The sequence below is a fragment of the Solea senegalensis genome, linkage group LG1, assembly GCF_019176455.1.
Source record: "Solea senegalensis isolate Sse05_10M linkage group LG1, IFAPA_SoseM_1, whole genome shotgun sequence".
Taxonomy (NCBI): domain Eukaryota; kingdom Metazoa; phylum Chordata; class Actinopteri; order Pleuronectiformes; family Soleidae; genus Solea; species Solea senegalensis.
Genome location: NC_058021.1, coordinates 20,975,472 through 20,997,374, shown reverse-complemented (window position 1 = coordinate 20,997,374; position 21,903 = coordinate 20,975,472). Strand labels below are relative to the sequence as shown.

At 41.4% G+C, this 21,903-nt stretch overlaps 3 protein-coding genes and 1 non-coding gene across 5 annotated transcripts; 3 read left to right on the top strand and 1 right to left on the bottom strand.

The window, feature by feature from the left end:
* The first annotated feature begins 2,987 nt into the window (after window positions 1-2,987).
* lg1h11orf65 (linkage group 1 C11orf65 homolog) lies at window positions 2,988-5,388 on the top strand. Its single transcript, XM_044020358.1, is given in 9 exon segments — window positions 2,988-3,027; window positions 3,737-3,815; window positions 3,914-4,006; window positions 4,083-4,136; window positions 4,211-4,396; window positions 4,613-4,718; window positions 4,721-4,904; window positions 5,021-5,071; window positions 5,235-5,388. Coding segments are annotated over 8 exon segments (747 nt in total). The 5' UTR covers window positions 2,988-3,022; the 3' UTR covers window positions 5,061-5,071; window positions 5,235-5,388.
* A 351-nt stretch (window positions 5,389-5,739) lies between these two features.
* On the bottom strand, window positions 5,740-5,811 carry trnac-gca. The gene has a single exon. It is a non-coding gene; the product is annotated as a tRNA-Cys (tRNA).
* A 233-nt stretch (window positions 5,812-6,044) lies between these two features.
* LOC122765782 (proteasome maturation protein) lies at window positions 6,045-9,768 on the top strand. The gene is made up of 6 exons (XM_044020240.1): window positions 6,045-6,133; window positions 6,430-6,527; window positions 7,316-7,376; window positions 8,971-9,072; window positions 9,183-9,276; window positions 9,439-9,768. Exons 1-6 carry the CDS (start codon window positions 6,131-6,133, stop codon window positions 9,504-9,506), a joined length of 426 nt encoding a protein of 141 aa, XP_043876175.1. The 5' UTR covers window positions 6,045-6,130; the 3' UTR covers window positions 9,507-9,768.
* Window positions 9,769-16,631: 6,863 nt separating this feature from the next.
* Window positions 16,632-20,084, top strand: LOC122785989. 2 transcript variants are annotated; one of them, XM_044052005.1, is made up of 7 exons: window positions 16,632-16,870; window positions 17,838-18,209; window positions 18,405-18,539; window positions 18,711-18,781; window positions 18,903-19,064; window positions 19,137-19,382; window positions 19,496-20,084. In XM_044052005.1, the coding sequence occupies exons 2-6, from the start codon at window positions 18,011-18,013 to the stop codon at window positions 19,173-19,175; spliced, it is 606 nt and encodes a 201-aa protein (XP_043907940.1). In that variant the 5' UTR covers window positions 16,632-16,870; window positions 17,838-18,010; the 3' UTR covers window positions 19,176-19,382; window positions 19,496-20,084. The 2 variants fall into 2 exon arrangements, with proteins under 2 accessions (XP_043907940.1, XP_043908017.1); XM_044052082.1 differs by having other exon boundaries at window positions 16,632-18,209; window positions 18,408-18,539.
* Window positions 20,085-21,903: the final 1,819 nt, after the last annotated feature.

The following is a 21,903-nucleotide window of genomic DNA, read 5'->3' as shown; positions in this document are numbered from 1 at the left end:
AACACTTCAGCTACACGGTGTGTGAGAGACACATTGACTCAAATCCTGTGGAATGTTTAAGGTGGACAGCCAGAGAAGCTCAGGCTGCTTGGTAAACAGCTCCATCTACAGGGAAAAAAGTATCTATCTACTCTGGCTTGTGAATTATCTGGTCACATATTATATAATGTAATAATAATAATGTAATATTTGCCTGTGTTTTTAATGTATCACTGTGACCTCAACTCCTCCTAAAATTGTACATTATTTCATTACAGTTTTTGTCAAAATTATTGTTCGTAACCTGTCTTGTATATCTAATCTTATTTATTATGACGTGTGCTGCTGACCTCTTGGACAGGTCACCCTTGGAAAAGAGAATTTGGTCTCATTGAGTTTTTTTTACCTGGTTAAATAAAGGTTAAATAATAATAATAAAAAAGATCTAATCTCATACAGGATAATTGCATGCTTGTAAATTAACCTCAACAGAAAAAAAAAAAAGTCCAATATTCATATGGACAAATCCACTTAGTAAAAAGCATGATCTCACTTAAGACAAAGACATTCAAGTCCTTATAATTTATTTTATATTCTAGGTTAACACAGATTACCCTTCACACATTCTCCCACAATTGAAAATCAATGGGAACAAAGCATATCTTGCTTTCCCCCTGATACAGGTATGTACAGTACTCATTTTTATAACATCCTGTTTTTAAAAAATGCAGTTTTCAACTGTTTTACTTAAAACACTTACTTCGGTCTTTCCATTGTAACTGGGCCTGGATTAACACGGCCCCTTTAAGTGCAGGTGGTCTACTGCCACCCAAACTACTAGTTCTGGTTTGAATTCTGCTGCAGTCTGTGATGGTGTGTTTTATCTGCTCAGTATGGGTGCTCAATACTGCGTTGTTCTACATGACCAACATGTTTACATCAGTTGTCATACCATGGTGGACTTGATTCACAAAACTAGATGGATCCTTGTCTAGTTTTGGAAACTGCACGATTGAGTGCCAATGATATGATCAGATATCCCTCACACACAGAACAGAGAAGAAGGGGAAGATCGCCTCTGTTGACCTTGTTCTCTGTAGTGCTGAAATCCAGCTAATTAAATACCAACTGATTTACATCTTGATTAAAGTTGCTTAAATGTCAAGGACACAAACAGATTAAAATATCTGAAGGACTTTAGTGCCCATTTACAGGGTACTACAGGGTCAAGTTACAGCCCTCAAGTAATTGGGGGGAAAAACTATTTATTCCTGACTCCTTTTCAAATTAAGAACATTACAAATAGGTTGCTCTACAATACTATATGCTATGTAATACTAGAATAAAAGATGTGGAAAAACCTGTGAAGTCAAATCACTAACTGGGTAAATTAGGAGTGGGCAAGTAAATTTGTCCTTAGAGGATTTTAATGCTGGGGCAAAATATATAAACATACCTTCATCTCTTTTTCTCTTAACAACCTTTTTTTCTTCTAATCTAAACTATTCAATCTTTCACAGAAATGGCTAATTTAAGAGATGTTTTGTTTTAAAAAAACTGCTTTTTGATTTAGTTCTTTTAATCTTATCGGAATAAAAAGGCACCAAATTCTGATAAACAAAATAGTTTAAACAAAACATTCAGATTTTTGAATTGATCTTCTGGGCCAGACAGTTTTGACCCACAAGCTGCCAGTTGCTGTTGTAAAGTGTTCTTTGGTTACATTGAAAAGCATTTGAAATAAAATGTAGTGTTGAAGTGGAGAAATATTCAGTCTGTGGTTGGGAATTCAACTCCAGTATTTAATGCCCTACTGTATATTAATACTGTGATTGACATCGGGTGTTTGCACATTTATTATTAATCTGGCAGCTTCTTTTTTTTTCGGTCAGTCACTCAAGATACAGAGACGGACGCACACCTTAGGCTACTGAGAAGTGACCAAGACAGACAAAGAAATGAGAAATGGAAGCACAGCAGCCAGGCAGACATGACACAGTAGCTATGTTAAGAGACACGTGTGAAACAGCTCAGGCCTTGTGGCTTGGCAACCAAGATGAAGAAATATGGAATATGGAATAAGGAGGGCACAGCAGCCAGCACAAAATACAGCCATGATGCGGCGGCCAAGTAAAACTAAATTGAATGCACTTGTTTGTTGATCTACCAGGAACATTTTTAGATGTGCATGAACATGCACAAATACACAGCCATGTTACATGTTTGGACGAGCTGAAATAGAAATGCAGTTATGGCAGAATGGTGACCACGGAAAACCACAACTGATTATGACACTGTAAAATGACTGATGGATGTTATTTGGACATTTGTGGACAGGGGAAAATTGGCTGAAAGTGTGATGGGTGGCCATAGTGAATGGAGAGAGAAATGGAGACAGCCATGGTAGAGATGGAGACAGGTCAGCAAAGCAGAACAAGATCAGTGCAGGAGTAGCATGGCAACCATGTTTACAGAGACTCAGTGAGATTTCCATCATACCATTTGTGATATTGCAGCTGGTAAACAATAAAGAACAGAAGCTTAATATGGAAAGGACAGTGTGCCATTTATTATAGTTGACAGTAACACATACAACACAAAACCAAAAAGTGTTTCTGAATTCACATTTAACTTTTTAACATGGTTAGATGTGAGAAGATTCCTTTTTGGGCGATACTTGATTCCAGGTGTTGGTGTGATATTAGAATGTAAAATTAGATATTAGTTCCTTGAGCAACAACTGAAGTTAACCTGCTTTCACAATAAAAGCACACATGCTCTGTGTGTATCATATTCCAGTTCCTGGAGGTGTGGCTGCCCTAAATGAACATATTTGCGCTCAGATGTCTTGTAATGTGTAGCCTGTACTTTATGAGGTCGTGTCTGTGTACTTTGGGAATGTACAACAGCGCTGTCGTCAATGATCTTGGGCGCCACCTAAAAGGATGGTTTTATTTTGAAAGCTATGCGGTTTATTATGGGTAGTTACTTGGTAACCAAATAAAAAATGAGTCAGCTCAGTGAGAGAGCCAGTTTAAAAACCATGAGGTAATGTTCTTTTTTATATTAATTATTAACTCTTTGTCCTCACAGGCATGTTGGTATGTCACCACTGTGAGGTTCTCACACTGACTGGAGAGACTCCACCTGTGATTCATTAATATAATATCCATGAACACAGCAAACAAAAGCAGTTCCTGAATTCAGAAACATCAAGATAAGCAGATATTCTGTTCTCTTTGTGTAGGAGAGCTGACTCTAAGTGGATTAGCAGTAAGATCTTTGATATGTAGTTTTGTGGCTGTAAATTACACATTTTGTTTTATTTGAAGTATGACAGAAAAATCACATCTTTTTCCAAGTTAAACTTCAATTAAATATTTAGTTTTGTCTTTGCTGCTACTTGGTATTAAGTTCCCCACAAAGGTTATAATAGTGGTTGGTTCCATGTGTATATAACAGAGTGTCCTGCATGCATGCATGTGTGTGAACACATTGCACAGTTGGGTAGATTATTACCTTTCTATTTCATAAAACTAATTTCTTTAAAACGATTAGTAACTGTGTCTGTTTACTAAATGTAATGCAATTAAAAAGCTGCATAACATCAAAATAAAACACATTTCAACAAAATACAAGTAGACCACTGTGTAAACTTCAGCGATGTACTGAAATATGGAATTTGTTATAAGATTACAAGAATTTGTAAATTAAGATTATTGACTAAAATAGTTCAATACAACTCCTCACCCTGTAGCTCACAGGAAGGTGGCCCTGCAGATCTGCTACAGCAGGCAGCAGCCAGAATCATTCAGAAAGCCTCGAAAAGATATGTGGTGGGTACTTTGCCTCTGCTGCTGCAGACAAATGAATGCTGGTATTATATCTGCAGATGCAGGCACAAAGTAAAACTCTAATTTTCCTCCCATGCTAGGACAGAGAGGTCTTCAGGTATTTCAAACTTCTGATCGACCATTGCAACCAGCGGGATCCACAGTCGATCCTCAAAACTGTCAATCCTTGAGAGGTACCAGCAACAGTGCTTTTGCTAAAATACAAACTGGAAATAAAACAAATAGTGAGGTGAGACTTTCCTGTGGCAGGCAGAGCTGCTGGATGCTGCTGCTGGGGTGTTCATCAGGTTTCGACTTGGAGGGGTAAGGGTGTTAAATCACAACGCGTCGTCAAGAATCTTACTGTAGCAACCGGCCTGCTAATATCTTCTCTTTAGGTCACCTTCCCTCCCAACATCTACTATAAGATCTTCACTCATCGACCCATCACAGATGTGTGTGCCAGTAGCCCAAAGGACTACACCCAGCCAGGCCTGAAGAAACCTTCGGGTCAGATGCAGGAGGACCGTTCAGGGTGGTACCAGCGTATGGAGAACAACAGCTGGAGGCTGTTCTACATAAAAGTGAAGAAGCTGTCAGAGATAACATCACATTCCACCTGTTCTTCGTCCATATAGCTCTGTATATGTTAGTTTTTGGTGTTTCGTAAACGAGTCTGGCATCCCCGAAATAAAATGATAACACACAGTGTAGTGTAGACATGTAGTGTATGACATTCAAGTTTCTTCCCAATGGGAACAGACTTTTTTAAGCCTGTGGTCATGTGTTGTGTCTGACAGGTGCTTCCCATTGTGGAGCCCGCAGAGATCGGTGCAGACAAAAAGATTGACTTTCACTACTCCATTGAACAGTGTGGTTGATTGAGCTTGAAGACTAAATACTATAGGTTCTCTCTATTGTACATTGTAGGTATACCCAGGGTCGTCTGCAGAATCATTCTGTGCATGGTCAAACGGTGACTTCTTAGCAGAGCACGGCCAAGGAAATGATGGACAACGCTGAGGCAGATGAGACGGAAGAGAGGGAGCTGGATGAGTTTCTGACCTGGTCCACCACTCTCAGCTTTGAGGAGTAATTCACTCTGTCAACTGTAGATCATTGATGTTTTTTAAACTGGGTCACAGTTTGTGTCCCTCCTGTCATTCTGTGACATTTTTTCACATAGTGCTCTTTTTGTGCCTGTGCAGATACATGCAGGAGTGGAGATGTTTGGCCTGCAGTCTCTGAGCCCAACAAAGGTTCAACTGTTTTCGTATTACACCAGTCTCTGATGACTAACAAGGCTGTGTTTACATCAGCATGCATCGCATCATCTGTGAAAGGAAAAAAATCAATATTTCTTTGTTTACATTTTATTGTGTTGTGTTTGTCCTTTGCTTTCATCTTCCGCTTCTTCCACAGACCTTCACTGACATCCAACCCGGTGAAATGCATTGGAGTCTGCTCGAGAAACTGAAAGCAAGCAGAAGAAACATACAACTGAAAACAGAGTATACTACAGTACACACCAGGTGGAGAACTACAGAAAACAAAAATTAAACAGCAGTTATCTGACTTGAGACAGTGTGCAAGACAGCATGCTTTGATTTAAAATAAAGATTTGTTTCAGGCTGATTAATATTCTACCTGTGTATTCAGTGAGAATGCTATGAACAAGGCTGTTTACAGTGCTTTTTCCATCAGGTCACTCTTGACACAGACTCACTGAATTATATGAAATTATTTAAGTTACTTCTTCGTTTAATGTGCTTGTATACAAGTCTATAATGTTGTACTACTACCTATATGTAGATGCAAAAAAAGAGAAAGACAACAAACTATCTAAGAATATCATATGGGTCTTGGTGGCATGTGGTGCTAAGTCCCAAATGAGAAATTAGCTTAGCCTTTGTCCAAAAAGGAGATGAGGGGGCACCCGGATTTGAACCAGGGACCTCTTGATCTGCAGTCAAATGCTCTACCACTGAGCTATACCCCCTGTGCTCAACAATGAGTTACAAACGTGTATAAATAATAAAAACTTTAGATATGATCACACCACTTTTTGAAGTGGTGTTTGCTTGGTCATGATTTTATGTATACAGTATTATACACACTGGCTAAAACATCAATGATGTTACCATTTCTCTGTTCCTTGTATTGTAAATCCGTGTTTTGCCCTCCAGGAGGCGTTCCCATTGGAGCGTGATGTCGCATGAAAGCTGCGTATACTTCCGCTTGAATGCGGATATGTCGCAGTAAAACCGCGACTGTTACGAACGTTGAAGTGAAAAGAAAGTGGAAGCTACTCAGTCACAATGGTACGGGAGATGGTGATATCTGAGTTATTTTCTTATCCTGTGTTTGCTGGTAGCAGTGCAGTTATTTTTATGAGGGCGAACCTTAATGAGTTTCCCTTCTCCGAGCCTTTGTGCCGTGTTTGTGGATGCCGGTAGTGATGGATCTGATTAGTCACTGCAGCTAATGCTAGCTGTTAGCTCCGCCTTGAGTGATGGAGTTGGGTTCAGAAGCTCCCGGAGAACGAGGCTTATTGTTAGATGTGAGTAGATGAGGTTTTTACTGTATGTTGATCCTTTCTGTCTCCTATATCTGACAGAACACCCGGGGACTCCGCTCTCAGCTGAAGGACAGTGTTCCTGTGTCAGGCCTCTGTCCTCAGGGACAGTATGGAATCCAGGACTCTTTGCGAAGCGGGTGAGTTTTCAATCGGCATTTTATTATTAGCTTGGACATTTATAAGATGGGTATATCAATATAATAATGGAGGGAAATGGTATTTAATTAGCGAACTTATATAACTAAGCATGTTGACACGTGACACAAAATAGGTTTGTTGGTTGTAATTTTGGTGCAGACTGTCCCATAAAACATTTTTAAAATAAATGTACAAAATAGTCATTGATAGTGACATACATTGTGAACTTTCCTTCACCAACAAACACAAAAATAAGACAATTTGGTGTTTTCTTGTGTGAATTTACTTGTTTATACTGTACGTCAAACAAAACATTATGGAATTAAAGTGAAGTTACAATTTTTAAATAATACTTTAAAAAGTACCATTACACAAAGTGCTCAATTACAGTAATGTTATTCTATACTTGTAAGCTGTGTGTGAAACTAATGTTCATCCCCACTGTGTACTAGGTTTTAATTTTAATCACAACAACACAGCAATGGAAACACATGTATCTTATGTTTCTGTACTTGTTTGTAAAACTCAGTTTTAAAAAAAAAGTCAGTTTTAGATATGACTTGGAATCCTTTAGAAAATTTATTTTCTAAAGGATTCTCATATCATAATCATCTAGTCATAACATGATTCTGGTAAGGGCATTAATATTATATAACCTCATTTTATATCTGCCTCAGAAATCAAGTATTAATCGAGGTATATTACACTGTAGGGAACTATATCACATATATACAAAAAAATCATAACCATGTCAAATACATTCTGCTGTTGTTCTGTTGCTGAGTAGCTTTACCAGTGTGAAGAATGAGCTCCTTCCCAGTCACCCACTGGAGCTGTCAGAAAAGAACGTGAGTAAATCTGAGCTGTGAGAGACAAATGGATGAATGAATGTTTGAATGTTCACTCACTCTGCCTGAACTGATCTCTACTGATGGCTTTAATGTGCCTATTGTGGCTATAACATCCGTCTTTATAATGCCTGTTAATGCAGTGAGGTTGGTGACCTGTTGTGTTCAGCCAAAACAAAACTGTAACTCGGATCATGCTGGTTTCCACCACACAGTGCAGCATTAACCTTAACAACAGCACTGCTGAGAATAACCACCAATGATTGGAGTCTGTCAACAAACATGTTGCTGCTTTTCTTCAGAATTCATAATATATAATTTCACACGTTTTATCTTTATGAAATCATTTCCTTCTGATTTCAGCGTTGTGTTTTTTGTGTGTTTTTTTTGTGTTTAAATCTGCACTCCTACTGCACATGAAACATCCTTGTGAAAATCCACAATGGCTCTGTCCTAACTCTAAGTGCTACTGTTCATGCAGACAGAGAACTAGAATATTGAGCAATGTTGCTGAACTTTTACACAATCACAATCGTCTCCTAACTTGCACATGTGTGCACTAAAAGCTGCAAATTAAGATACAAAATAAAAAATAATAATCTACAATTGTTGGTAGGCAATTTATCTTGACTTGAATGAATATAAGCTGCACTGTCATGCCATTCTTGTGGACACAGTCAATAAATAATAAAAGTGCATTTTCACATCTATGAATGTACAATAAATATTGACAATTATACGCCATAGATATTATATAACCGAAATACATACTACATGATCTTGGTATGGTATTCTACGGTATTTCAAGTGGTGAGGTCCTCCCATGTGCTTTTCTTTCAGTGTGACACGTCAGAACCAAACCTTTAAGCTTTAGTAGTGGAGCGAATTAGTGAGTTCCTGTGATTCACATTGCACATCTATTCATTTTCACTTTCTTCTTTGATTATGGAAATGATATGCAAATGAATTATGAACGTTCAAAATGAACACTATGGTATTTCTAGTAGGTACATTATTTTCACTGGTTCGAGTGTTAATGATAAATTGAAAAATGTATCACCATTATAAATAAAACATTTAGAAGTGATGGGGTCAAAATTGTTGATCATAAATAGTGCTGGGGACATGTCCCTGCCGTATCTGACGCCTATGGTCCCACTAGTGGTGATGTGGGCATTTAATAGTTGTAAATTATTGTCATAACATTTATACCATGGATATTATTTTAAACAGGTTTGTAAGTCCCACAGCATTGTAAGTGAGCATTTGTGTGTTGTTATTTAGCACCGTTTTCTGTATGCGTTTTGGACCTGTGTCCGTCTCCTCATCCCTGCGCTGTCCTATGTATACTTTGCATTCCGGCACCTTATGATTTACAAATTCCGCGCTGGTTGTAGGCTATACCTGGTCATATTGCTGTTGGTTATGTTTAACGTGATGATTACGTGCTGCGCAAATGGAGTATAGGATGATAAAAAATACATGTACTTTAGATGTAATAATCTTGCCCCCTTCATAGGACCACCATGTTGACTGAGGTCTGGTGACAGGTCTGCCTGTATGTCTGACAGATGTTTTTTTTTGTGGTGCTCAGTTCCAGTTGAACCAGGAAAGGATGAATTATTCCACTCTCAGAAACATCCAGGGTCTTCATGCCCCTCTCAAGCTGCAAATGGAGTACAGAGCAGCCAGACAGGTAACCTCATATCTGATAACTCCTTCTCCTTCCCTTATACTCCTCTTTTTTTTCTCTGTTTAATCTTCACAACAGTCCTAAATCCTCATGTCTGTCCATCCTTCTTTCAGATCCAGCGCCTGCCATTCTTACAGAGTTCAAACCTGGCTCTAGATACGCTGCGAGGCGGCGACGAGTCCATCGGCTTTGAGGACATCCTCAACGGTCAGTTTCTCTTACATTACGTTACATGTCATTTGGCAGACGCTTTTATCCAAAGTGACTTACAATAAGTGCATTCTTCCCGTCTGCAGCCATCTTTGACCAAAGTGACTTGTCCTATCTGTGTCAAATCTAACCTGCATTTGTGTCCTTTTCACCTTTTAGATCCAGCTCAGAGTGAAATGATGGGAGAGCCTCACATGATGGTGGAATACAAACTGGGATTGTTGTGAATGGATATAGACACACACCCTCAACACCCAGTTAATTCTGAGTTATTTTGTGCATTGTTTGTTTTTTATTGGTTCAAAAACAAGCCATTAAGTCATGTTCTGGGCAACTCGCCTGTCATCTTGTAGTAAAGTTCATGGATTAGATGAGGATGTTGGAAGGAGAAGAGGGTTCATGGATTTAGAGTTTCCCTAAACAGACATTTTGTGCTGCATTTGTATGATTCCAATCCGGCAGGTGTTTCTAATAAATGTCATAACCTTCCTCCATTTGTACCATTTGTGTTTTCCTGGTTAAAACTGCAACAGTGAATCGTGTAAATTTTTCTAAATATTTGCTGCTAAATGATAATAGCATGCAAAAGATAATTTAACTGCTGTTTTTACAAACTGGGCATCTTAAATGGTTAATCATTCAGATGAATATCAGTTATCAGCAAATCATAAATTGACAGTTCATTGGAGGCCGTTTAAGTATTGTATAATTAAGTCTCAGTAACAGAAACTTGGTAATGCTGGTTGGCATGGCAGACAAAAGCACCCTGCAAAGGAGGATAGAGATTCGTAGATACAAACTTTATTGATCCCACATGGGGGAAATTGACATTGTCCAGCAGCTCTTCACATGTAAGTATAAAAGGCAGACAGCAAAAGAACAGATAAATAGTAAAAGGCAGAAACTAAATAAATACTAATTGCACTGTTAATTGCAACGTGCCCATTGTTAGGGTGTAGGTGGACCGATCAACAGTCACTGTTAAAAAGCCTGACGACTGTGGGGACCAAAGATTTCCTGCTACCTTTCTATCCCACAACACAGTGAGATGAGCCTCTAACTGCTGCTTCTCTGTCCCATCAGGATGTTGAGGAAGGGAGAGGGTCAGTGGTGTATCCCTTAACTCAGGGGTGTCAAACATATGGCCCGGGGGCCAGAACCGGCCCGCCAGAGGGTCCAATCCGGCCCACAGGATGAATTTGTTAAAATTTCACACTAATCTGAACGTAATGTCAAATGCTCCAGATCCAGTGTGCTGTGTAAATAGTAAATAGTAAAAATTAGTGCGCATGCGTCAACACGCGTGCAGCCTGTTGTAGTCGCTCCGTGTAACTTTCCTATTCTTTCGTATTTTATTCGTTTTTTCTCTTGTTAAACTTCTTTACTTTTAAACTATTTTATTTTATTTAAAACCCTCTATTTAATTATGCTGGTTGTTAATATTATTGCCTTTTTGCTCGCTGTGATACTGCTACAAACCGGCATCGCAGCACAACGAGTCCAAGCCGATCAGATTGTTTACTCCAGAGAACAGCTGATCGACCTGAAGCCGGCTGGCCCAGCGGACAGACCGGCAGAGGTTCCAGCGGAGCTACGGAGAAAAACGCATCGGGGACGCAGAGGAGGATTGAAACAGAAGAAAAACAACGGGTTGAGACAGCGGAGGTTAGAAAAGCGGAGATTTAAGACGTGTCTCCCCTCTCTCATCATGGGGAACGTGAGGTCCCTGGGCAACAAGATGGACGAGCTGACAGCGCTAGCCCGGAGCCAGAAGGAGTATCGGGAATGCAGCATAATGTGTTTTACAGAGACATGGCTGCACCAGGATATTCCTGATGACAACGTCTCCATCGCGGGCTTCCACACCGTACGGGCCGACAGAGACTGCGCCAAGAGCGGCAAGCGCAAAGGTGGGGGTGTCGCTGTGCTGGTAAACAACCGATGGTGCAACCCCGCTCACATCACCATCAAGGAGATCATCTGTGACCCGAACATGGAACTTTGTGCTGTTGGACTTCGACCTTATTATCTGCCCAGGGAGTTTTCACAGGTAATCATGGTGGCTGTTTATGTCCCCCCCTCTGCAAACCCGACGTCGGCAAATGACTCTATTCACTCTGCCATAGCCCAGCTACAGACTCAGCACCCAAGTGCATTCATTGCTATCTCGGGTGACTTTAATCATATCACCATGGACACTACACTCCCCACATTCACACAGTATGTGAGCTGTCCCACCAGAGAGGAGAGAACCATTGACTTGCTGTATGCTAATGCTAAGGAGGCATACAGCTCCTCTCCTCTCCCCCCACTTGGCAGGTCAGATCACAACCTGATTCACCTCAAACCCTGTTATGTGCCGGTGGTGAAGAGCCAGCCTGTAACCACAAAGATCGTGAGGAGATGGTCTGATGGGGCCTATGAGACACTGCGGGGATGCTTTGAAGTGACAGACTGGCAGACGCTCTGTGAGCCGCATGGAGAGGACATTGATGGGCTCACAGTGTGTGTGACGGACTATATCAACTTCTGTGTTGACACCATCGTCCCACCGGAGACTGTCCTTTGTTACCCAAATAACAAACCGTGGGTAACAAAGGAAGTCAAAACCATCCTCAATGAGAAGAAGAGGGCTTTCACAGCTGGCAACAGAGAGGAGGTGCGAACAATCCAGAAGGAGCTGAAGGTGAAGATCAAGGAGGCCAAACAGAAGTATAGGAGGAAGCTGGAGTGGAAGCTCCAGCAGAACAACATGAGGGAGGTCTGGAGTGGAATGAGAACCATCACTGGCTTCAGACCAACCAGCAATAGAGGAGTTGGGGGCAGCATGGACTGTGCAAACGCGATGAATCTGTTTTTTAACAGATTTGACTCGGTGACCCCGGCTCATCCTCCCATGGGCTCCTCTCCTGCATGCCTGCAGTTAGCGCCCACTCCACTCTCTCTCCCTCCCCCCTCCTACAGCCACTCTTCCCCCAGTGATGGCCCCCCACACACCTCCTCCTCCCCTGGCTCCCAAAGTGACAACACTCTCCAAGACAACACCCCTACCCCTCCCCCACAGGTCACCCCCTCACTCCACATCACTGCTGACCAAATCATGAGGCAGCTGAAGAGACTCCATGCAGGCAAGTCTGCAGGACCTGACGGTGTGAGCCCCAGGGTTCTGAAAGCTTGTTCCCTCCAGCTATGTGGTGTGCTACAACACATCTTCAGCCTGAGTCTGAGTCTTCACAGGGTCCCCGTGCTGTGGAAGACGTCATGCATCGTTCCTGTGCCCAAGATACCACGCCCCAGCGGATCCAAGGACTACAGACCGGTGGCACTGACGTCACACATAATGAAGACCCTGGAGAGACTCATCCTGGATCAGCTCCGGCCCATGGTGAGACCACTGCTAGACCCCCTCCAGTTCGCCTACCAGCCCCGACTAGGAGTTGAGGATGCCATCATCTACCTGCTAGACCGTGTCTACGCTCACCTGGACAAGCCGGCGAGCACTGTAAGAGTCATGTTTTTTGACTTCTCCAGTGCATTCAACACCATCAGGCCAGCTCTACTGAGTGAGAAACTGACAGCTATGCGGGTGGAGCCCCCCCTTGTGTCCTGGATTGTGGATTACCTGACTGGCAGACCACAGTATGTGCGCCTGCAGCACTGCACATCAGACAGACTGATCAGCAACACCGGGGCACCGCAGGGGACGGTTCTCTCTCCCTTCCTCTTCACCCTGTACACCACGAACTTCAGCTGCTGCACAGAGACCTGCCATCTTCAGAAGTTTTCTGACGACTCTGCAGTAGTTGGACTTATCAGTAAGGGTGAGGAGACTGAGTACAGGGGTGTGGTGGACAACTTTGTCACGTGGTGTGAGCAGAACCATCTGCAGCTCAACGTGACAAAAACTAAAGAACTGGTGGTGGACCTGAGGAGGACCAGGGCTCCAGTGACCCCTATCTCCATCCGTGGGGTTAACGTGGACATAGTTGAGGATTACAAGTACTTAGGGGTGTACTTGGACAATAAACTGGACTGGACTAAAAACACAGACGCACTCTACAGGAAGGGTCAAAGCCGTCTCTATTTTCTGAGGCGGCTGAGGTCCTTCAACATCTGCCGGAAAATGCTGCGGATGTTTTACGAGTCTGTGGTGGCCAGTGCCATTCTCTACGCTGTGGCGTGCTGGGGCAGCAGACTGAAGGTGCGGGACGCCAACAGACTTAACAAACTCATCCGCAAAGCCAGCCATGTTGTTGGAGAGGAGATTGACTCCCTGACAGCAGTGTCAGAGAGAAGGATGTTGTCCAGGATTAGGTCCATACTGGACAACTCCCTCCATCCTCTACATGATGTGCTGACCAGCCACAGAAGCACATTCAGCAAGAGACTTATTCTACCACGCTGCACCACAGAACGCCACAGGAAATCATTCCTGCCTGTGGCCATTAAGCTGTACAATTCCTCTATATGATAAATAGGCTTATACTTCCTCTGTATATATTGTTAATATGGGGGGAGGGGGAAGTACAAGTTGTGAAGTATATTCTGGAAATGTTGTAACTCTGTAAATTTATTCTTATTTTAATAGTATTTTTAACTCTGTAAATTTATTCTTATTTTAATAGTATTCTTTAATTTTGTAATTTTAATCTTATGTTTACTCCTACTTCTTCCTATAGTTTGTAATTTTGTAATTTCCAAAAAAATTGCTGTTACAACATTCGTTACCTTTGTACACTGGAGCGCTGTGACGAAAGAATTTCCCGCAAGGGATTAATAAAGTATTTTCTATTCTATTCTATTCTATTCTATTCTAAATTTAGGCATGATATTGTTGAAATTGCACTTATATTTCTCAAGAAATTTCATGTTTTGTAAAATTATCCTTCAGTAAATGTAAAACAAAGGAGAACAAACAAAGGAGTTCTTGTTGTTCATAGGTTATTATTCTATTATTTTGCTATTTTTACTGGTCCGGCCCCCTTGTAAACCCAAGGAAGGCAGCTGGCCCGGACGGGATACCAGGGAAGGTGCTCAAAGCCTGTGCAGACCAGCTCTCACAAGTTTTCACCTGCATCTTCAACCGTTCCCTGTCTCAAGCCACCATCCCATCCTGCCTGAAGACAGCTACAATCATCCCCGTGCCCAAGAAATCATCCACAGACAGCCTCAACGACTATCGCCCAGTCGCCCTAACACCGGTCATCATGAAGTGCTTTGAGAGGCTGGTTCTTCACCACATCAAAGACAGCCTTCCTCAGACCTTCGATCCACATCAGTTTGCTTATAGAGCAAACAGATCCACGGAGGATGCCATAGCCATAGCTCTCCACACTGCGCTGAGCCACCTGGAACACCAGGGGAGCTATGTGAGGCTACTCTTCATCGATTACAGCTCAGCCTTCAACACAATCATCCCGGACATTCTGGTCAGTAAACTTGTGGATTTAGGCCTCCACCCACACACCTGTTCATGGATAAAAGACTTCCTCACGAACCGTCCACAGACTGTTAAACTTGGTAACCACATCTCCTCCACCCGCACACTCAGCACCGGCTCTCCACAGGGGTGTGTGCTGAGCCCACTACTGTACTCCCTCTACACCCATGACTGTAGCCCAACCCACCTTGGTAACACCATCGTCAAGTTTGCAGACGACACCACTGTGGTTGGACTAATCTCAGGGGGAGATGAGTCTGCTTACAGGGATGAGATCCTAAAGTTGACAACGTGGTGTTCAGCGAACAACCTGGCACTGAATGCCACAAAGACAAAGGAAATCGTCATCGACTTCAGGAGGCACCGCGCAGACCCAGCTCCCCTCTACATCAACGGTGTCTGTGTAGAGAGGGTCCAGACCTTCAAGTTCCTGGGCACCGTCATCTCGGCTGACCTCTCCTGGACCCCGAACATCACGGAGATCACCAAGAAGGCCCAACAACGCCTGCACTTCCTGAGAGTGCTCAGGAAAAACAACCTGGATGAGAAGCTGCTGGTGAACTTCTACCGCTCTTCCATAGAGAGCCTGCTGCTGTACTGCATCACAGTGTGGTACGCCAGCTGCACTGAAGCAGACAGGAAGGGTCTTCAGAGAGTCATCAACGCAGCACAGAGGATCATCGGCTGCACTCTCCCCTCCCTAAAGGACATTTACCACTCTCGCTGCCTGAACAGAGCGAGGAACATTGTTAAGGACAGTTCCCACCCCGGCTTTCATCTGTTCGACATGCTGCCCTCTGGCAGACGCTACAGGTGTGTCCGAGCTCGGACAAATAGACTTAAGGACAGCTTCTTCCCCAGAGCCATAACCACACTGAACATGGACATGCACTGACCATCCTACCTCTACCACATACTCTCACACATTCTGGCATGTGCAATACTCTACATTTCATGCTGAAATGCTTATTTATTTAATAATTTACTCCACACTATGCAATACTTATATACTGTGCACTACTTATATTGTATATACAGATTTTTATCCTGCTTAAATTACATTCCAACTGTGCAATATCTGTATTTTTAAATGGTACCCTGCTAAAATCACTTTCATACTGTGTAAATGTTTATATTTCTATTTTTATATACTGCAAAATTACATTTCACTCTGTGATATTTATATTCTATATGCTGCTAAAATCATATCTCACACTGATATTTATATTTCTATATTTCATATACTGTTAAAAAAAAAAAAAAAAAAAAATACACTTCATACTGTGGAAATAGTCTTATTTATTATTTTTTATACCCTGCTATGGGTCACGTCTCATAGAAATGCACTTTTTATATTTAAACCCTGCTACAGACCTGCTATTTCATATTGTGCAATAAGAATTTGATGGCTGTATATCCTTTTAATGTAGTACGCTGCAACTGAAAACCCACCTCACGTTAACTAGGGTCACTTTTTCTTTTTAATGTCCTTGACCCATACACTGGTTGTTGTTGTTGTTGTTATTGTTCTTCGTTGTTAGCTGTATGCACTTTCAAGGTGAAGTCAAGTAAATCTCGTTGTACAACTTGTATAATGACAATAAAGGCATTCTATTCTATTCTATTCTTGAGATCAAATTGTGCTGTATGTGGCCCCTGAACAAAAATGAGTTTGGCACCCCTGCCTTAACTCCATTGTAGTAACGCTGCAAAAGATTGCATGAATTAAACAAGTAATTAATGGTGATTGCTGTCACCCACAAACCATCATCTAGTCTTGTGTGGAGAACCTTGTAAGGGCAGAGGGTTTTCCCCATGTATTAAAATGTACTATATCCCTATTAGAGAGTGGATTTGTGAAGGAAAACAAGCAGACCCAGGCAAAAGGCTAGTCAAGGCCGGCAGTGTGGCGCCCCATGTCACCTGTCAGTCGAGCTCCGGCCGTCATGTGAGAGCCAATGAAATCACTCCTCGCTACCAAGAATTCTACCAAGAATTGACCAATCGGGTGGCGCCCCACTACCAAGAATTGCGAGAACCAATCACCGCTCGTCATGGGCTACCAAGATTTGACCAATCGCAATCGGTATCGCTACCAAGATTTGAGAGACGCTATTTCGTCCAGACCGTCATCTTTTGCTGCATTTTACAGTAAGTTCCGTGCCACTCTAACGTTTCAAAGTGTTTATATCACATTGTTATATATGTTTATTATACAAATAAAAGTATACTCTGGTGCCAGTTAGCTAGCACACCCGGTAACGTTAATGATGAACGTTTCATTTATTTGCGTTGCATGTAACCTAGCTGACAGTGACAACATACGAACGACTGTAACATTAACAGACGGACAATTCTCCATTTTTTTTAGCTTTTTCACCTACCGATAATGACTGTAATTTATTTCAGTACGCTTACAACGGTCACAACTGTATGCTTGTTTGCATAGGAAATCGTGTAACGCGACTACACTGTTAATAACGGGCTGGCGACTTATCATACAGTTTACCAACGTAATATTTGCTTTAATTACTTATTTAGATCAAAAAGAGGCCAAAACAGATATGTATAGATAAGTCAATATAGTTTGAGTGTTATGATAACTTATTATATTCTGTATTAAAGTATACAAACAGCTAAGAATTGCATTATTACATTAAGAAAGAAGATAAAGCATTTAAAATATAATATATAATATAAGAAACATATATTTTTAAGACAGATGCTCTGTTAAAGTTGGAATGATTTTGTATTCAGACACATTGATCTTTTAATTTTATTTATATGTGCTTGAATCTTCACTGATATGTTTATAAGAGATTGATCAATAAAGTTTTGAATAGATATACACTTTATCTATGAAGAATAAATCACATTGTCATTTCATGAGAAGAGGTAACAAATATTTTATTCCAACTTTATGGGCAACAGTGAATACACAAACATACATTCATGTCCCCACACATTCATATATGCATAGGCCTACTTCTACTTTCACACATATGCATGCTTGCATCTATGCATTACTGAAGAAGACTGAGTGAAAATTCTATAAATGTATTTGCAGTAAGAGATCAGACCAAGCTTATTTTAACTGTTGTTTGTTTTCCAACCATAGAGAATGGATCCTAAATTTAGGAAGAGGGCTGAGAATGCGCTGGGCTATGCTGGATATGTGGTGGCATCAATGTCGGAGGAATCAGGAAGCTCTGATTCAACCTCGTCAATAAAAGAGCCTTGCTGAAGTATATTTCGCTGTATCCGGAGGGACGTTATGCCATTCAGTTCAAGATGGAGGCGAGATCCACAAGTCAGCGTAAACCAGCCACCTCCACACAGGCCTCCACCTCATCACAGCCCTCCACCTCACCGCGACCATCCTCAGTGCCTGTATCCTCCCTGCGGTCATTGTTGACAGGGAAAGGTGTGTCCCAGCAGAGCATCCACAAGTCTGTCAAGAGGCTGTTTATGCCACCAAAGTTTCATCCATGTAAGTATACAACTAGAAAAAGGATTCTGTGTAACATGGAGTTGTAGATGTTTTCATATTTGTAATGTATTCTGCTGTTAAGTGTAAAGGTTCCAATAATAATGACTTATATAAAACATGTTTAGATTGGAGGCTGTCTCACTATAGAGGCAACAACACTGTTCATTACACTGTTTATCTGTGTCCTTCCCATAGCAGCTGTACCTGTGTGCCCCCCAGTTTGTGAGGACAGTGGGAGACCTGCTGGATCTAATCCCAGCCTTGGTCCCCAGCTTCAAACCGACACTCCTCAGACCTCTCAGGATGCGGAAATGCTCTGCACTCATCAAGGTCAGAGGTCAAAGCATGTCCTAATCAAACTGTTGCATACTTAAAAGACAGATGCATAGCAGTCTAAAACTGCTAAAAGACAGATGCATAGCTGTCTAAAACGCATTGTTAGTGCATACTTGTTTTATCCATCATAACAATTGCTCTTTGCTTAAATGTGTTCTAAATTAGCTCCCCAGCAAGATGCTCCTAGTGTGGCAGAGGAACAGCCTTCAACATCATCATGCTCCACCAGTCATGATGTAGGTTAACATTTTGATGATGTTTTTAACTTCTTTCGGGTTACATCTGTAATAAAATCAAATAGGCGTAATATTTGAAAATACTTTCTTTCTTTTTTTATCACTATTTTGTTTAATGTAGGACTCTGTTGGACCAGACAACATTGAGGGCTTCCAAGCTGTCCAGGACTTGACGGGACACTTATTTACATTAAAAGACCACAGTCTATCAAGACACAATCTCCAAAGGGAGATTCAGGGCCACAAAAAAAAATGTTGCACCTGGTGTAGAGAGTACAAAGCGGTATGTATGACAATGCTACATACTATTATATAATGTCTTTTATGAACACTAATGCTGCCCATACCTTTGCAGATGCTTTGCAGGAGGGAAAAGCCCAGCACAGTGGCCTGACTGCAATCGTGTGTGTGAGGCACTTTTTATTCAACTTTGCAAGGAGTATCGTGGACCCAGGCGCATTGATGGAGTCAGGAAAGAGCGTTGGAGCCTTGTCACCAAAGCATATCTTCACATCCGCCAAGTCATTCTAAATAATGCCATGGTGATGGAGAAGACCACCATCCAGCTCCCGGTGATGAATACTGCAACCATCGCTAGTTGGTGAGTTAATAAAAGGGAATAACATAGTATCTGTGCTCTGTTCTGTGTAGATATATTGCATATATATGATACACTATGGTATACAAACAAATGTATACTTTGAATATTTTTAGGTACAATAAACTTCAGAAAAAGCAGGAGAAGAGCATGCTGGAGCAAGGCCTGTCTATTCCAAAGAACACTAATGTGAGCCCAGAGAGCTTGCCTCTTGCAGTTGTGAGGAAAGACAGGCCCTGTGTCCCGACCAGCAGTGTGGCAAATCCCCACATCTTTGTCCTGCCCTCTAACACGGCAGGGACCGCGCAGCTGAAACAGCGACGGAACCTGCCAGTGACTCCATCTGCAATTCGGCCACCATTCCTTGCAGCTCTCGATCAACCTCTTCATCCTCCCCAGCCTGTACCACAACCTCTCCTGCTTGCACCACAACCTCTCCTGCTTGCACCACAACCTCTCCTGCCTGCACCGCAACCTCTCCTGCTTGCACCACAACCTCTCCTGCCTGCACCACAAGCAGTACTTCGGAAATTGGTACTGCCAAGCCACAGCCACTACAACTCTGGCTGAGTGGAAGGCCTCATTTGAAGCCCGGGGTTATGGCAAAAGGAAAGATGCACCACCACAGTAATTTTGTATTTGTATTGTATTGTATTTGTCTTCACTTATCTAATATTATATATATTCTATTCTAGTTTGTTGTGTTAATAATAATCTATTTTATTTATTCGATTATATTCTGTTGTGGTACTATGTGTGTGTGTATATAAGGTATTCTGTTCTGTTTTATATGTATATATTATTGTATATTGCTATTTGTTATCTGTTATATACACTGTTTCACTGGAGTTGCATTATTGTTTACATGTGTATATATTTATTAGAATGCTCACTCTTTTTTTTACTGATTTTATTACTGCACTGGTTGTTTTTATTTGTTTGTAATAAATTTGTATTCAGATGGCTTTGTCCATCAAGTGTTATTTTGCATTCAAATACAATATACATTATAATATAAGATAATCCTTTATTAGTCCCATGCACAGGAGGAAATTTTCACACACACCACATGGGGGGGTATTATCACACCAGAGATAATAATTTAGCCATTATCCATCATATCAAAGGGCCAAGTTGCAAGTTATTGTAATTCTGCAACAAAGGTGTGTGTAATATTACTTCTACTTACTCATCAAAATCAAGTTATATGACATTCATCATTTAATTACTTGATGATTGTCTATTGCTTAATCATATGATAAGCATACACATCTTTATTTTACAGCCAATGCTTGTGATAGACAATATATACGTTTTACATAAAAAGAAAATGGTAACCTTATACCTTTCATATTACTGGTAATAGTAGTCAATAATTGTGCTAAACGATATTTCAATGTTAACATACAGCACACAATGTTGGTAAACTTATACATGTTATATTATAACGTTAACAGTCATTAATTGTGATAAACTAGATACTGAAATGTTTACAAACACCAAAAACGGCTTTATTAATTAATACCATAACCAATTTACAATGCAGTTCGCTTCAAAAGTGACGGGAGACACGGGACGCGAACCGTAACCGCAACGGCATATCATGGTAGGGTGTTGCGATTTCTCGTTCTCGGACCTCGACAAACGGGCTATTTTTTCTTAACAACAATAAGCCACAGCCGTCTCCTTCTGCCATGTAAACACAGTATTTGTCTGCACACATGTATGCACTGTGCTGGGTGAGGTTGAACAGCTCCATACCACCGATAATGTCTCAGATTGTGAGTAAATGCACACAGACAAGAGGTGCACGTAAGTGTAAACCGAGGCATGGCAACACAACGCGTCAGCATTCACACAGTCACGTGTGTGTTGTTTACGGGAGCATTTCGAATCAACAGTCATCAATTACCACCTCAGTCTTCCCTCTTCTCACGAGCTATCACATCCTTCAGTCAGATCTCTCTCTCTCTCTCTCTCTCACACACACACACACGCTTTTTGGCCAACGTAAGCAGAAATGCACCACTACGCAAGGACACACTAGTTGTTTTCCACCCTGCAGCTGCTCCAGTCAGCGGTGAAAAATGTATATTCACTCACGTCAAACCATACTTGAGGAACATGTTAAAAGGAGAGAGGTGAATTTATAGTGACCGCGTTGACGTGCAAACCTTTTCTCTGAGCTGCTTCCTTTACTTCCTGTACAGCCTCAATAGCTCATCCTCAGCAATGTCTATATCAGACAATCTATCTATCTATTTATCAGCGATGATAATAGCTGAGGGCTGTGCCCTTCAGGAAAGTGAAATGTGTAACTTTTATCAACTACAATCAAACCATTGTCACAAAAAAATCTATCAACACAGTATGGCAGTGTTTAGATCTCGTACAGTATCACCTGATGACATTCCCATGCTGCACACAGGAAATGATTTGTTTTATGTCAAAACAAGCAGAGGCAAGAGCGACACTGTGCAAGTAAAGTAAGATGGCGTAAACAAGGTTTGCAGTATGACTGAAA

Bases quoted from the DNA above. Each gene is read 5' to 3' on its own strand.
- LOC122765782 (XM_044020240.1), top strand. The intron at 9,073-9,182 runs GTAACCTCATAT...TCCTTCTTTCAG, and splicing joins AGTACAGAGCAGCCAGACAG to ATCCAGCGCCTGCCATTCTT. The intron at 9,277-9,438 runs GTCAGTTTCTCT...TTCACCTTTTAG, and splicing joins CTTTGAGGACATCCTCAACG to ATCCAGCTCAGAGTGAAATG.
- LOC122785989 (XM_044052005.1), top strand. From the start codon at position 18,011: ATGGAGGCGAGATCCACAAGTCAGCGTAAACCAGCCACCTCCACACAG. The intron at 18,782-18,902 runs GTAGGTTAACAT...TGTTTAATGTAG, and splicing joins CATGCTCCACCAGTCATGAT to GACTCTGTTGGACCAGACAA. The intron at 19,065-19,136 runs GTATGTATGACA...ATACCTTTGCAG, and splicing joins GGTGTAGAGAGTACAAAGCG to ATGCTTTGCAGGAGGGAAAA.